The sequence below is a fragment of the Nannobrachium achirus genome (genome assembly GCF_963921795.1).
Source record: "Nannobrachium achirus genome assembly, chromosome: 9".
NCBI classification, from domain to species: domain Eukaryota; kingdom Metazoa; phylum Chordata; class Actinopteri; order Myctophiformes; family Myctophidae; genus Nannobrachium; species Nannobrachium achirus.
The window spans coordinates 47,845,878-47,862,404 of record NC_137818.1 but is presented as its reverse complement, the minus strand read 5'-3'; the positions used below and the strand labels follow the sequence as shown (position 1 = coordinate 47,862,404).

General features: G+C 45.2%; 1 protein-coding gene across 3 annotated transcripts; it reads left to right on the top strand.

Annotated features, from left to right (window-relative positions):
• Window positions 1-327: 327 nt before the first annotated feature.
• On the top strand, window positions 328-15,216 carry brpf3b (bromodomain and PHD finger containing, 3b). 3 transcript variants are annotated; one of them, XM_080733131.1, is made up of 13 exons: window positions 328-643; window positions 1,932-3,517; window positions 4,293-4,449; window positions 6,154-6,288; window positions 7,053-7,181; window positions 7,850-8,162; window positions 8,878-9,159; window positions 9,806-10,441; window positions 10,532-10,601; window positions 10,846-10,934; window positions 11,339-11,436; window positions 13,329-13,483; window positions 14,100-15,216. In XM_080733131.1, exons 2-13 carry the CDS (start codon window positions 1,956-1,958, stop codon window positions 14,281-14,283), a joined length of 3,810 nt encoding a protein of 1,269 aa, XP_080589257.1. In that variant the 5' UTR covers window positions 328-643; window positions 1,932-1,955; the 3' UTR covers window positions 14,284-15,216. The 3 variants fall into 3 exon arrangements, with proteins under 3 accessions (XP_080589257.1, XP_080589258.1, XP_080589256.1); XM_080733132.1 differs by having other exon boundaries at window positions 1,929-3,517; window positions 10,849-10,934; XM_080733130.1 differs by having other exon boundaries at window positions 1,929-3,517.
• The last annotated feature ends 1,311 nt before the right edge of the window (window positions 15,217-16,527 follow it).

Genomic DNA, 16,527 nt, shown 5'->3' with positions numbered 1-16,527 from the left:
TAATTGTTGAGACAGACACACACAGTCACACACACACACACACACACACACACACACACATTCAGAAACTTGTGATTTAAATGTATGTCAAATGTATTTATATTTCTTTTATATTTGTTTGGCCTTATAGCAGCCGTTGAGGCAACAGAGTACCCTGTGTGCACAAGCTGCACATGCAGGGCTCCAAATCCAATCATTGAGCTTAGAGGATAGCTGACATCCCCTTTGAGGCAACAGAGTACCCTATGCGCACATTCAGGGCTCCAAATAGCTAAGCAAGCTAGCTGAGGCTAGCAGTTCTCCCTCTCACTAAAAAACTAGGTCGAGCACGACCTGCCAGGCTGCTGTATATAAGACTCAAAGCCCGGGCAACATACCACCCGCCGTGCTCTGGGTCGGGGTTCGGGTGCTCGCTCTTACCCGAACGGGCCGCCGAGAAGTCACGGACACGTTTTTAAAAACCGCCAAATAATAACCGGCTTCTAAACAGCCCAAGGAGTGTTGAGTGTGAGGGAGGGAGCGGAGGAGCTAACGGCTGGGCTGCTAACTCGCTAGCCGTGGACACCACCACTAGCCGTCAGTCGTGAGAGCAGAGCGGGGCGCACGACCGACCGGAGCCCGTGTCAGTCCCCTGTCATCACAGGTAAACATGAGACGAAGTGGTCATGCGGTGTCTCTCGTGGGACGCGTGAGAGACAGACTAGTTGTTGGTTCAGAAGTGTCTCAACTGTATTTCTTACCGAAAACAGCAGATCTACAAGCTGGCATCACTAGCTAGCGCGACGCCTTGTGAGCTTGTAGATCTGCTGTTTTCGGGCTTAACGCTTATGTTGGTGCTGCTACAAAGTTAGCAGGCTAAAGCTGCTGCTGTCTGTCTTTAAACTTATAAACCCTTTTTTTGTTATCCAGTGTTACTGGCGAAAGGGTTACCAAACGCACTTGGTTACAGTCAGAGCTCAATGGCAAGAAGTATTCCCATGTTCATAAAACTATTGGTGGAGCTTTTCCACTATGTTTTAGAACTGTAAATATGGCTGACATTTTACTGTGGAAATAAGGACAGTTGATCTGTTGGAGGCGGCGGGTTCCCTCAATCCTCAATCCTATTGGCTCTGACGTGACTCAATCTAAACGTCGTGGAGGCTGGTTGGCCAAGCTGGTCTTGTTGTGACCAGACTTCATAGTAGTTGCCAACAGTTTTATGACATAAAGTCGTGAATTATAGTCCACTCAATCAATTCCCTTCACTGGATCAGTGTTGTGGACAGTAGCCTCTATTTGACACAACACCTGCTGTCATCACACTCACCTTGTCAGGTGAAAGTACACAAATATGTTTTTCTCTTGCAATGTGCAAGTGTGGAGGAATGTTTACACTTACTGTCCATAACCCAGCCCCCAGGCCAGAGAGCTCCCCCCCCTTGCAAAACAAACCTGCACGAGTTTGGCCTTGATGTTTCTTAACCATGTCAATAATATGTCATAACAGACTTGATAAAAGTCTACAACGCTTTCTGAAATGGATGCTTACAGTCATATCTATTGTAACGTCTGGCATAACCACACTGTTGGCATTATTTTTGAGTTCTAACAATATGTAAACAAGATTATTTTAGAAGTAAGTCTTGTGTCTGGGTAGGACATAGGTCTACTACTTACTTAGAAGTTAGTTACCCTTTAAAAACAGGAAAAGACTTAACACTTTGCCTTAAATATTATGATAATACAAAATCCCAGACGATATCTAGTCTCATATCACAATATCGATATATATCAATCTATAGCCCAGTCTGTTAGAACTTAGAACCATATTACTGTACTTTTGAAAGATTTCTATAAAAACATCCAGACTTAAAACTATGTACTTTCATCATTAACTGGTGGTGTTTGTTGTAGTCTGACTGCTACTGTTATTTTATTTCCCCCAGCAGGTGGGGCTGCGCGGTTGGAGGCCCATGAGGAAGCCACGCCGGAGAAGTCAGCCTCCTGGGGGTGGTGGAGGAGATGTTGGTGGCAGAGGTGGCGCTGCTGGAGGCAGAAAGTCCGATGGGGCCCAGGGTGGGCGTCGGGGTGCCCGCCAGCGGTCGCCCTCCCCCTACAGCCTCAAAGTGTCCCCCAGCAGAGAGACTCTGACCTATTCCCAGGCCCAGAAGGTGGTGGAGGTGGATCTGGACGGCAGACTCCACCGCATCTCCATCCTGGACCCCATGGCTGTCATCACGGAGGACGAGATGATGGCAGAGGACATGACGGAATGCAACAGCAACAAGGAGAACACGGAGCAGGCTCCCCCTCCGGCCAGCAGCGCCCACCCTACACGAAAACCTGCCACACCACGAGGCCGCCGGAAAGACTCTAAGAACTCCTCAGCCAGGTCACCCCCATCCTCGCAGAGCCACGGACCCGGACTCCACTCGGGACAGGATAAGGTGCACTCGTCATCGCACCATCTCCATGTTAGCCTCCCCGAACCAAAGTTCCGCCTGCTTGAGACTTTCGAGCCGGTGGAGGCCCCCCCGCTGCCCACAGCCTACTATCGCTACATAGAACGCTCACCAGAGGAGCAGGAGATGGAGGCAGAATACGACATGGACGAGGAGGACTCTGCCTGGCTAGAGATGGTCAACACGGGCCGTACCTCGGCGGGTCACTCTGCCGTTTCAGCGGACACTTTTGAGCTGCTGGTGGACCGCCTAGAGGAGGAGGCGTACAGGGAGGCGCGCAGCCGGGCGCCCTCGCAGAGTACCATCGACGACGAAGCCTTCTGCTGTGTGTGCCTGGACGACGAGTGCCTTAACAGCAACGTCATCCTCTTCTGTGACTCCTGCAACCTGGCCGTGCACCAGGAGTGTTACGGGGTGCCCTACATCCCAGAGGGTCAGTGGCTGTGCCGCTGCTGCCTCCAGTCTCCCCAGAAGCCCGTCGACTGCGTGCTGTGTCCAAATCGCGGTGGCGCCTTCAAGCAGACGAGTGACGGACGCTGGGCGCATGTGGTCTGCGCCATCTGGATCCCAGAGGTCTGCTTCGCCAACACTGTGTTCTTGGAGCCGGTGGAAGGTGTGAATAACATCCCTCCAGCCCGCTGGAAGCTGACCTGCTACTTGTGCAAACAGAAGGGGCGCGGAGCCTCCATCCAGTGCCATAAGGCCAACTGTTACACAGCCTTCCACGTCACATGTGCTCAGCGTGCCGGCCTCTTCATGAAGATCGACCCAGTGCGGGAAACGACTGTCAACGGGACCATCTTCTCCGTCAAGAAGACAGCCTTCTGCGAGGCCCATTCTCCCCAAGAGACTGCCTCAGACGAGGAGGAGAACGGGGGCAGGGTAGTAGGGAGCAGGTCCAGGGCCAATAGAGGACGCATCGCTTACACTGAAACCCCAGCAACGCCCAAACGTGGCAGGAAGAGCGATGGTGATGCCAAGCAGGGGAAAAAGAAAGGGAAGAAAAGCCCAGAGGCATCTGCAGATAATAGTGGTTCACCAGTGGTAATAGTGCCACAAATACCAACACAGAGGTAGGATTCTTTTTTCTTTTCTTTTTTGTTTTAATAGCGTAGATTTAGACAAGAGTCAACTCTTGCAAGAGAGAATGTTCTGGGGCACACATGTACAGTAGCTCACTGGATAATGTGACCATATAACCTCAGTGATCCTGTTTCGATTCCGGCTGGAGACCTGTGTTGCATATATTGTTCCTCTCTCTGCATTTTTTTCTATTCTACCAAAATAATGAAAAGATTAGTTTCATGAGGACTGCACGATATTGAAGTTGAGGCTGATATGCGATTATAGAAAGTAGAAAATCGACTGATTACTGAGAGAGCATCTTAGGGATATTTCAATTTCAACTTTTGGTCATTTTATCGTCTAATCAGGCTTTTCTGAAGGGAGGGCCTGATAACATTTACATCAAATATCTTAATACTGAATGAAGCAAATTAAAAACTGTCCAGGGTGTTCAGAATAGCCATTTTTGAGCGGTGGTTACACCGTCTCCTATACGTGGCCGTGTGTGTATGCGTGTGTGTGTGCGTGTGTGTGTGTCTGTATGTAGCCTGCAGGCCTGCAGTACCTTTTATGACCACACATGTTAAGGGAGGGGCGCTGTTGTTCAGGCCAGGCCAGACCAGGCACACACACACACGCACACACACACACACACACACACACACACACACACACAGGGGGGAAGGGGGGGGGGGGGTAAACCACCGCTCATTTCACACGGGTGTGATTTTTTTGCTTGAGCTAATACCAGTGCCTCTGCATGCGTCCCACTCTGCCATACAGGCTGAACATCATCTGCAAAGGAATCCTCTTCCAGAAGAAGAACCCGTTCATGCAGCGGCTGCACAGCTATTGGTTACTGAAGCGCCAGTCACGGAGTGGCGTTCCTTTGGTCAGACGCTTGCACTGTACCATGCAGTCCCAGAGGAACACTGAACAGGTCAGAACAATGAGCTTTACCACAGGCCACTTTTACACCTGATATTAACACCAGAATGCATACAATTCACCTGTAAACGTCCTACCATCAAAACAATCTCCTACTGCTTGTGTGGTGAGTCCTGTGGTCATAACCAAATTGTAATATTGCCATATTCACCTGCTTACATCAGACAGGTGTGTAAGAGAGTAGCCAACATTGAAAAGCGAGTAGTCATGCACACTGTCTTCACTTCATCTGGTTTGTGAGGAATTGGAGAAAAAATAAATCTTGTATGTCATCCTACTATTAAATGAACAAAACATTTGACAGTCGACTCTTTCCTCAGTGACCAATTGATTTGTAAGTCCACATGAGCATTGGTCATTGGCATATGCAGGGAGTGAGGAAGTTGATACACTTCCCATTTTCAAGCTGTTTATTATTAGCATTTCTGCGACAGGCTATGGGATCTGTTGTCTCGATTATGGTCCCCGCAGGATGTGGGATGACATGATCCCATAGCCTGAATGGACGTTGACGCAGGCTATAGGATCCTACAGTTGTAGTCCCTTGGCTGGATGGACGTAAACACAGTGGTTCTATTGGTTGATTGTCAGGGTGAGATCATGTCCCGTCATCCCTGGGTATGGACTCGTATACAGTGATGTTGCTAGGTTTTCAATTTAATGGGTCCCGGGACCCACAGGTGGTCATTCAAATGGATTCTAGAATTATTTTATGGGTTAATTTAAACAAATAGTAGCAAATAGCTACTTGTATGTAGTTAATAAAGGACAGAAGCATGGATTTACAAGACAATCTCAATCATCTCATCAATAATGCCAGTGCACACAGCTGTGGAGACTCCACCACATGCAGCTCAGCTGGTGCAGTGAAATGACTGATAGCAGGAAGGATAGAGTTGTATGCGTCCTGGGGATGCAGTGATGCTTAGTTTAATACGTCGTTTATTTAAAAGTATGCGTCAGGGACGCAGGATGCAGGGCTAATAGCATCACTGATAGGGGAACAAAGAGAAGACAAGGTCCAGTCTTGGAGCCACGTCACTCAAATCAACAATCAAGAGGTGGAAGAATGAGGATTGCATGAAATGAAGCACATTAGAAGTAAATTTGGTTAGAATTGAGTTAGTACGATCTACAGTGTCAGCCTACAGGAATAACACCGTAACAATGATGGCGATATAAACCCCAGGATACTAACAACAGTGAATAGGTCCTGGTGGGTAATGTATCAATGTTTGACTCAGTAGATCTTACCTCTCCTTTCTACTAATTTACTTAACTTTTTGTGTGTGTTCTTTTTTGTACTTTGTACTTCATTCCTAGTATAAATTATGTTGTGATTTTTAATAAATGGACTTATTGCCTTTAACCATATCACCTGTATTGGTGCTCTGTTCCCTCTTGATTGTTGATTGAACATGTCTGTTGATTGTTTAGCGTGGCTCCACACCCTACAAGTGGCTGGACAGTTTTTCAGACCATTCAGATACCTGATACCTACAATGAATTGTTTTGTAAGTGAAGCCACCGTGTGGGACCACTTGTGGTTTTCAGTATTGCCATATCCGAAATGAGGGAAAATCGGACCAGGCCCATTAGCACACTAACCTTAAAAATACAAAAACAACCTAATTGTTGAACGTTTGTTTTGAATGCACATGTGTGTCTTACGTTTGCAACGCATTGTGCTTCTTAGCCACCTGAGATAGACGAGAAGGTGTCTGCAGCGAGAGAGGCCCTGAGGTACTGGCAGAAACTTAGGCATGACCTGGAGAGAGCAAGGCTATTGGTGGAGCTCATCCGCAAGAGAGAGAAACTCAAACGAGAACAGGTAACCTGGAACACTGTGTGAAACTCAATGCGTTGTTTTTATGGTCTTGCTTGATACAAAACTCCACTGGAGTTCAAAAAATGTAGACTAGAAAGTGTCTGAACAGTTGCATACAAATGACCGTAACACATACAGTACATCCATAACTCAATTAAGCAATGGTGAATACTGTCACAGTCATGTTTTATTAGTAGTCCTTGGAGTTACACCTCAGAATAAGAACGATTCATTAAAGAGAAGATCCATTGGTAAATCCAGTTCAGGAGTCGTGGTACATTGCAAAATGTACCACGTTTAAAAACCCTTAAGAGAGAGTTGAAGCAGGGACCTTTTCATAGATTCCATATAATTTAGTTTCATCACTTGACAGCACAATCATCAGTGTATTATGGATTCATGTCAATTTCAGTTTTCAGACATTTAACCACTTGAACCGTCAATACTTTATAAAGTTGACCTTTCACTTGTACTTGGTCTGCTCTTTTTCCCCTCTACAAAATCTTTTTGCAGAAAATAGCAGATCTACAAGCTCACGCCTCGCGCTGCGAGGCGTTGTGAGCTTGTAGATCGGCTATTTTTGACTAAAGTTCTCAGAATCTGGGCGCTAGGGTTCAAGTGGTTAATATAAAAAAGGTTTCACACAAAGATTTGGAGGACCCCCTGTTGAAGACCCTTGCCTTAAGGAATTTAAAGGCTGGGTATATGGTTAGAAAGCCTTTCTGAAATTATGTCTCACCTCGTCTCTGTGCAATCCACCTCTACAGGTAAAAGTTCACCAAGCAGCCCTGGAGATACAGTTGACCCCCATGTTGGTGCTGCTGCGTTTCACACTGGACCAACTACAGGAGAAAGACACAGCTAAAATCTTTGAAGAGCCAGTCGACCTCAAAGAGGTCAGGACTAACTAAGTTAACATTTTGTATTGTGTTTCCATCTCAGGAAACTGCTCTGATGTGACTAGTCAGTGAGTCACTGATGATGACGTGGTAAGAGTTATAAGTGTTGGGTTCATAAACTGTTACGGTCAGTGCTCCGTCTGATTGGTTCCTGGCTGGATATCGCAGTAAAGTAGATGAAGCGAGGGACCTGAAGTCAACATTTGCCAGTGGAAGAGATGCTTGGCAGCATCTGTCGACACTTCCTTGACATGTAACGTCAACTTTAACTTATTGTGTCACATCACGGGTTTAAAGGTGTAAAGAAGTGGGTGAATATTTATTTGTTCAAGCTCCCATCATTTGTCATTTTCAGGAAAGGAAAAAAGAACAGATGGATAGAAAGAACAAGGGAAAACAGATCAGATATTCAAATATTACTGGTATAAGTAGAGTGAAATATATACATATACAGTACAAGCATGTAAGATGTAGAGTACGATGTTCTTGATCAGAGTACGGACTCTATTTTTCAGTTTTCACATGTTCTGTCCAGCACCTGGTATTTTATCATTTGGAATGTGCTTGACTTTGTAAACGTGTTTCTTTTTATGTATCATACATGTTACCAGGACAGGTAAAACAGTTTTCCTTTAATAACCCATGTGGCCATACATCATCCTTAGGTCCCAGACTACTTGGACTTCATCAGCCAACCCATGGACTTCACCACCATGCGCTCCAAACTGGAGGCCCACGCGTACCACTCAGTGGCCGATCTGGAGGTCGACTTCAACCTGATGGTGGCCAACTGCCTTGTCTACAATACCAAGGACACAGTGTTCCACCGCACCGCGCTGCGCCTCCGAGACCTAGGTGGAGCCATACTGCGCCATGCCCAGCGACAGGCCTATAACGCCGGCCTGGACCCGGACAGTGGCATGCATCTCCCTGAGTCACCCCAGAAGCGAGACTTCTACGGCTGCACTTGGGAGGATGGTAGGTCACGTTGTATGTTTCTGTACACCAGGGGTTTTCAGCTGCTGGTCCGTGAAGGTATTGCATATGTGGTCCCTGACCATGCAGTCAAATTCCAACAGACCACAACTGCTGTAATTTGTGATTATGAGGCAAAGGGATTTAAAGACATCACCGTTATCAGTGTTCTTTTGAGGAGGCTTGTGCTTCAATTCCAAAACAAGTTTTAGTTAACTACTACAGAAGAGGGTCAGCTTGTTATCCGCACACACTGTCAAGAGGCACATGTATGAAACGCATCCCCTTGTAAAGAGCTGGATGAGTTGTCTGGCAGAATTCCCAGAGCTTACAGTAAATTAAAATCTTACCTTTTGTAATTTCATATCTTTTGTTTTGTTCATACATGAAACATTGTTACAGGGCACCACTATATACCCATACATAGACAGACTATGTGCAACTGAAGACGAGCACAAATCTTGAACCATATCCCCTCCTAACACATCAGTGGTCCACAGGCTGATTCTTTGTAAGGACGTCTCTCAGTCCCAATCAGTTGAAAACCCCTGCTTTAGGCTAAAGAGGGTCCATAACCTTAAGTGATTATCAGCAGCATTGTGCTGCACCTGTTCAGAGGTACTCTACAGTATCTCTAGAAAGCGTTTTGAGAAGGCTGTATTTCTGGGATGGTCCACTGTATGGTAAATACAGACTCTTGGGTGTTTGTCTCCTCCAGTTGACAGCGTGCTGGACCCAGACAACCGGCTGCACATGACGGTGGACGAGCAGCTGAAGACGCTGCTGGACAAACTGGACCTGGTCACCTCGATGCGGTGTAGCGGCGCGCGCACACGACGCATACGCCTGCTGCGCCGCGAGATCAACAACGTCCGCTACCGGCAGGGCCAGCATCCCCGCCACGCCCTCCACAACGGACACGCCGGAGACGAGGACGACGAGGAGGAAGACGACGAGAAGGATCCGGAGGCAGACAACGGCCTCTCGTCTTCCGATAAAGGTGGGTGACCGGCTGACCGCATGAAATCCCAATGCATTTTCCTTTAATAAAAGACACTATTTGAAATGCGACCAGTTGCGAACATGAGCTAACGGAACATTGTCCTCAGGTAATTGAGCCAGGGTCCCCCCCATGCACCAACCCCAACCACCCCACTGTCTCCAGTCTAGTAAGTAGGGGCCCACAGAATTTTGTTAGCCATGGCTGCCTCACAACTCCTCTTCTCCAAGTGCTCTCTATTGTCCTCTTCTCCACATCACTCATGGACTCACCACCGCCATCGGCCACGTCGTACACTCATGCCATACCATCCCACGTCTTGACAACATTGTCGAGGGTAAACCCAGGGTTAAGGTGGCTGCAGTGCAGCTGAAAACCTGACGGTTCAGTCATGTGAAATGTTTCCAGTGTACATTCAGTTTACAGTTGTGAGAGCAAACGTATGGATTCACTTGTGTTGATGACGTGTTCCATACAGCTACAGGGTTATTCCAGAGTGCCTGAAGTAAATCATCACAAATTGAAGTCATTCTCCAATGTGAATACTACACCACCACATCACACTGCATACTAAATGGACATTCATTTGAAATTAATTCTCACAATAAAATTGATTTTCTTTTTTCCCACTCTTGTCACATTTCAGAGGATCTCAAATCCACTTCGCCGCCCACACTGGAGCCCACCGGGCCTGCACCTCCCCCTCGGCTGGGGGACATGCCCCTGGAGCCTCCCACCCTGCGGCCCATCACCGGGGAGCCCCTGTCCCCAGACCGGCCGTGCCTCAAACGCATCAAACTAGAAGGCGAGAGCTCCGACGGCGCTGCACTCTTTGCGGCGGGCAGCAACGCAGGAAACAATGATTGCACTAAAGCAGAGGAGAGGCCCCTGTCGCCACCTCCCAGTTTGCACAGCGGTGGGCTGGCGGCGCTCAACGGCTTGCCGGAGGGCCGCACCCCGCCACGCCCCACCTCCGGCGTGGGCCGACGCACCTCCGTACTGTTTAAGAAAGCAAAGAATGGAGCAAAACTCTTCAGAGAGAGGGACAATCCTTTGCCCAACGGGAAAGTGTCACACGGGGCTGACGTCACCACCGCCAGTGCCGCCTCAACCCCCAGCTCCACAGCAACCACCCCTTCCGTGACGCCTTTCTCCACTCCATCCAAGACCCCACAGAAAACCCAGGGACCCCCCAACCTCCTCACACCTGAGCATCAGAACCCCGGTAAAGACGTGAGCTCTGACACCGAGCTGGAGATGTCCAACCATATCCTGGAGAACCGTGAGTCACCTGGCTTTGTCTTCTTACTGTTTGCCTCCTTATTTCAGTCAGTAGTGATGGTTTTGATGCCTTTTCACCTGTGTTTTTCAGGTCTTACCAATGGGATCAGTAAGCACAAAGACAGCATTTACAGTCCCTGTCCTGTTCTCCACAAAGAAATGTAAGACATGGCAGGTTCTCTTTTTTTCTTTGTCGGTAATATTGGAAAAAATTGCTATAGTATAGCTATGCCCTATGCTCTGTAATATTTATTGGTAAACATGTACAGTATATCGGCACCATGCATGCCCTCCAATAAACATTTAAGGAAAATTATTTGAACGTCTCACTAAGTGAGAGCCTTGCTATATGTCTTTTGAGTGGTTCCCATGTTTGTTGGCTGACTGTACTATTCTGTCTTGCAGCAGCTCACCGCCCAAACGAAGCCTGGGGAAACCAGCACTTTCCAAAGTTCCCTTCCTGGACATTGTTAATGGAGACTGTGATTACACTGGTACAGACACAGCATTTTCAATTACAATATTAATGTTAATTTAACCATTTAAATCCTATATCTTTAAAATGTTGCTATAATGATTAAAAATGTAATACAAATTGGGACACATGGGCTGTATAATTGCCATTGTCGTGACCTTTTCCATACTGAGTTTCTGACCATTGGTATTGTGAAGCTCAGACATCCAAGGCAATAAGTTCTCTCTTTTTGAAGGTGAATTCAAGTCAGTTGACAAATGTAGCTGTGTAGGCAGCAAGTGATTGCACAAATGTAGTGCAAGCATCACCTCTTAGATTGTTTTGTACAAAGAGATACAGTATGCATTTTTCTGTGGGTTCCAGGTTAGATGATGAACTTTTAACAAGTGCATTTGGTGTCACTTGATGTGTTGTCCTGTGTAGGTAACGGCAGCCAAACGTCCTCAGAGGAGGACACAGAGCTGGAGCCTCTGGACCTCGTGTGGGCTAAGTGTCGGGGATATCCTTCCTACCCTGCACTGGTAAGTACATTGTTCATCAGGGATGAATGTACGAAAACTGGATTGCAACTGCTGATGGCACCTTGAATTGCGCATTGCATGTACCCGCTCATCTACCAGCTCACAACCAGTGTGGTGCTTGTATATATCTGTTGAATCATTTCTGATCTATAATATGCCCAAAAATAGTGACACCAGGTTGAAAGATGTTAAGGTGTAATTTAAAAAAACATTGCGGTAAAAATATGCATAATGTTTCGCAGATAAGTGCAATTTGCTCTTTAAAGGACAACTTTGGTTTTGGGTTCATATTTTAGTTGTCCTTTAAGGGAGAATTTGTGTACGATCGCTATCAATGGTCAATTTCAACACACTGAAGACCATAGCTGGTGCAATAATCCAACCCCTCTTTGACTACGGAGTCCACGTATGGTATCGTGACGCCCCACAAGCCCTGAAAACAAAACTCCAAACAGCCCAAAATAAACTAATTAGGGTTCTGCTCAACCTTCCCTATCAGACTCACCTCACCGCTACACACCAGTTAAGAGTGGGGTGGCTCAGAGTAGATGATAGAGTACAGCAACTTGCAATGGGCCTGGTGTACAAGATACACTACACCACTATGATACCCAAGTACCTGTCAAAATACTTTATAAACATTAAGGATGTCCATAATTATAACACCAGAGGCAGCGCCACAGATCACTTCCAACCCAGAGTAAAAACCAACAAAGGGTCAAACTCGTTTTTCTGCTATACCACCAAAATGTGGAAAGCCTTACCGAAGGCCATAAAGGAGTGTGGATCACTAGCATCCTTTAAAATTGCCCTGAAAAACCACTTACAGGCAGCAGCCGTTCGCAACTGGTAAAAATAAATGAACCTAGCCCAACCCTACCCTCCCCTGCCCCTTCTTTGTATATACTGTTTGTTTAGACTTACTGTTTTCTTTTTTGTTTTTCTTTACATATCTACTGCATAGTACTGTGTTCTATTTGTCTGTCATTCAATGTTATATGAGATACTTCAATGGTTTCCAGTGGAAATAAGCTTAGTCTTTTCATGGATCTCCTTTTAGTAGACCTTGTACCAGTGAACTGTACCGTCATGAAACTGTACCTTTTCCTATGCAAACTTCTAATAAAGTCTTCAATCAATCAATCAATCAATCCACTATCCATGAGGAAAGTTATGTTATCAAACTCAAGTGTGCATGAACGAAGTGAAGAAATTGTGGATAACATAACCAATCCTTTTTAAATGTGTGCAGGATGAAGTAAATGGGCACTAAGCTTGATTTTATTTGTAAGATATGAACAAGTTTGAAAAGAAAACTATCGTATCTCTGCTCCAAGTAGAAACGTGTGGTTGTATGCCTCCATCAACCATTGCCGTCTACATCAGTGTCTGTTCAGACTCATAGTAAATGTAGCGAATGGCGACTTTGAAGGAATTTAACCAGACTGCTCTCTGTCGAGGTGCCAACTTGCTCCTTGTGCACTTATAGTCACTTTCAGAAGAAAACAACAATCGAGTTCAAAATGTTGGGACAGATGGAAGAAACCTGGAAATATAATGCCTCTGGCCATGGCTGTCGCAGGCAGAAATTGTTGCTGCTGCTGAACACAATGCATACTGGCATACCAGGATTGGTTGGTTGATAGTGGTGACTCAGATATTGCGGTCCGATCCCTGATTATCTTCCGACTTTAATCGCGGCTGATGGGAACAACACTATTGATTGACCACATAAGCCCTGTTTTATACTTAATCTCACAACGTTGTTAAGCCGAAATAGCACCACTATTTCTGCTGCTCAAAAAAAAAAATATATATATACATCTATTAAATCCATTAGTCCGATTAAATGTTGCACCCCGAAACGGTTTCGATTTTTCTCTCCTTCCCAGATTGTGGACCCAGAGATGCCCGAGGATGGGCTGCTTCACAACGGCGTCCCCATCCCCGTTCCTCCCAAAGAAGTGCTCCTCCTGGGGGAGCAGAGGCAGGAGGAGGCTGGAGAGAGGCTGTACCTGGTGCTCTTCTTTGACAACAAGAGGACTTGGTGAGGAACTGCACACTGTGTCCACTTGTTGAAACAACTGAAGTTCATTGTATCTTTTATTTAAGCACTTGTGACTTACTTCACGGTACCTCAAATAGTGCCAATAAGCCATCTACCTGTAGATCTGCTATTTTCACCAATTGTTTGGCTTTTCTACTTATGATAAAATGTGATTCAAGGGGAATGTGAACAGATATACATTTGTTGCTTGTGATACATTTATAAGTCAAGACAATTTCTTGTTTCGGTGCATGTGTGATTTACTGCTATCTTTGGAGCAAAACGTTCTGTTTTTCCTGACAAGAAAATGTATAAATCGGCGATAAGCCAGAGCGTAATTTTGCTGTTCTTATATACAGTAGCTCAATGGTTTTGACCAGCAGGCAGACACTTGCATTTCTTTGTTCTATCTCATCTTGTTACATAACCTTACATATTGTAGGTACTGTAGGTTACGTAAAAAAATATCAAACTAAAAGCACAATCTTGAGTTTTTATTCAGATGTGGCAACGGCAAACCACAAATGCGCTTGGGCTGAAACGTGAGGCCAAGGTTTTCTCCTGTGACTGACAACGATGAGTGATTTTGCAATACAAATATTTTGTATCGCTGCAGGCAGTGGCTGCCGCGGGACAAGCTCACCCCATTGGGCGTCGACGACACGGCCGACAAGCTGCGCATAATGGAGGGCCGCAAGACCAGCATCCGCAAGTCCGTCCAGGTGGCCTACGACCGCGCCATGATCCACCAAAGCAGAGTCAGCCACGATCACGGCTTTGTGGCCTCCAGCTTCCTGTAGAGCAGCAGTGATGTCGTACACCACGCCCACAGTTGGCCACTATGCATTTCTTCTTGGTCTTAAAGCAGTGGAAGGATTGTAAGATGTATCCTACTGCCAGTGTTAAATGTACTGATCCCAGCCGTGGTGTGACAGGCGTGCGGCAAGCGGTACGGGAACTCTGGACTGTCACTCTTTAACAAACCACTATTGTCTCACTGTAAGAGTGGTGGTAATATGCCTTTGTGTCATTTTGAGATGTTTAACTTCAGGTATGGAAAGATAAGTATCTGTAACCCAATGTTGTTGTTTTTTAGCATGAATTCCTCGGGTTAGGTATACGACGCTTACACCGTATTACTGACTTTGGAGCTGTGTGGCTGGATCAAATATAAGACTACTTCTATTTTGTATAATGCTACTGCCAAGGAATCAAATAAGTCAGATATGAGATTTCAACATATTTATATGAAACATGGAAGACCTATGAATGCCTCACTGCCATCTTTTATATAATAGCTTTTTACATTTAAATATTTTACGAAAAGAAACACTTGTATATTGTAAAGACACTTCATGTATATATGTATGTGTATTATACCCAATTTAATTTAATGTTGCGGTTTTAAAATGCGTATTGCAATCAACCCGCAAGGGATAAACGAAAGGCTGTGTATATTTGTGAGGTGAAGAGAACTCCCAATTTGCTGCAGAGTGTATTTAGCTTGTCTTTAATGTAATTTCATTGTGGTGTGTATAAGCACGCAATACAGTGACCCACTGTTCTTTATATTTGAATTCTTTCTTTTTTTTGATACAGAGAAAATAATTTATTTATGGAAGACAGAACTATAGAAATAAAGTTTTATTGGTTGAAGTTGAGAATTACATTATTTAAAACAAAAGAGGGGGGAAAGCATCCAGCCAATGTTTTACAGATACAGGAATTAGATGATTGGTTATACAGATGTAACAAGCTGACCATCAGACTTTATTTATTGTCAACTCTTACTAGGAGCCCCAGTTCATCAAATGGATAGGATACACCTTTATAAGCTTATAAAAACTGCAGATTTTACCTATTCGCCAATACTTTGTCTGAAGAAACAGTATTTTCTCATATGAATAAATGCTATTAGAAACCTTTTTGAAATCCTTTTGCTATAATTGTATGTAGTAGGCCTATTCAATACTATTGCATTATACACACACGCACGTACTGTAGATAGTGCTATGTCATCTGCCAGGTCTTCTTTGGCCAGACAGTGGTTGCATCTCAGGTGTAGTCTGCTCTGTCCTAGCTCTTCCATATACTGACATTCTTAAAAGGTGTCCGTAACATTCTGAAAGTAGGATTGTTGTGATGGGTCTACCGCAGGCCATGTTTGAAAGTCCACATCCCTGATGTCCAAATCAACCTTGGGTTTGCCGCTCTGACATCACGCTCTGGCTTCAATGTGATGTCACACTAACAGAATCCCTTTTATGCCCATATATGGAGTTCCCTGATGTCATCAATATTAATGATGAGAGAGATCCCTGTTATGCCAGGGGGAACAATCCCTTTTATGCCCATATATGGAGATCCCTGTGATCGCAGGGGAACAAATCCCTTTGTTCCCCAGTTACGGATGGAGATCTTTGACTTGTGCCTGACCGAAATTTGTTTTGGCCTGTGTGCTGCTTGTCCACAGACCCTAAAAGTATGATAACGTAAAACATTATTATAATTATTTATTCATAAAGGAAATTCCATGTCCTATTTGTTCCTATCGCCATAGACCACCAAATGTTTTACTTAAGTAAAAGTATCAATACTGCATTGTAGAAATGGGCTACTGTTACAAGTAAAAGTCTGGAAAATGTACTTGAGTAAAAGTACAAAAATATTGGCATCAAACTGTACTTAAAGGGTAGAACCACCCATTTTCAATATTGAACTTTTACAATACAAACCCCAAAATAAATCCTCCAGTTCTAGGCAACACAGAAAGGGGGGTTCGATGTTGTGGCTTGATTGTGGAGATGACCTACAGTAGTTCCAAAACCTCTCACTAGAAGGCAGTGTGACATTAAGTGGAAGAGTGTCCCTACTAGCCTAGCGGGCCAGCCGCTATCACACACTACCGTCAGGGGGTGGTGTTGTGCGGTCTAGTTTATTAACCAGGCCATCCCTACTTCTCTGCATCATTCATGAGTGAAAGACAATGGTCAATTTACTTTATTGTGTTGTGTTGATCGGTCATAGAAATAGACATGGCATGT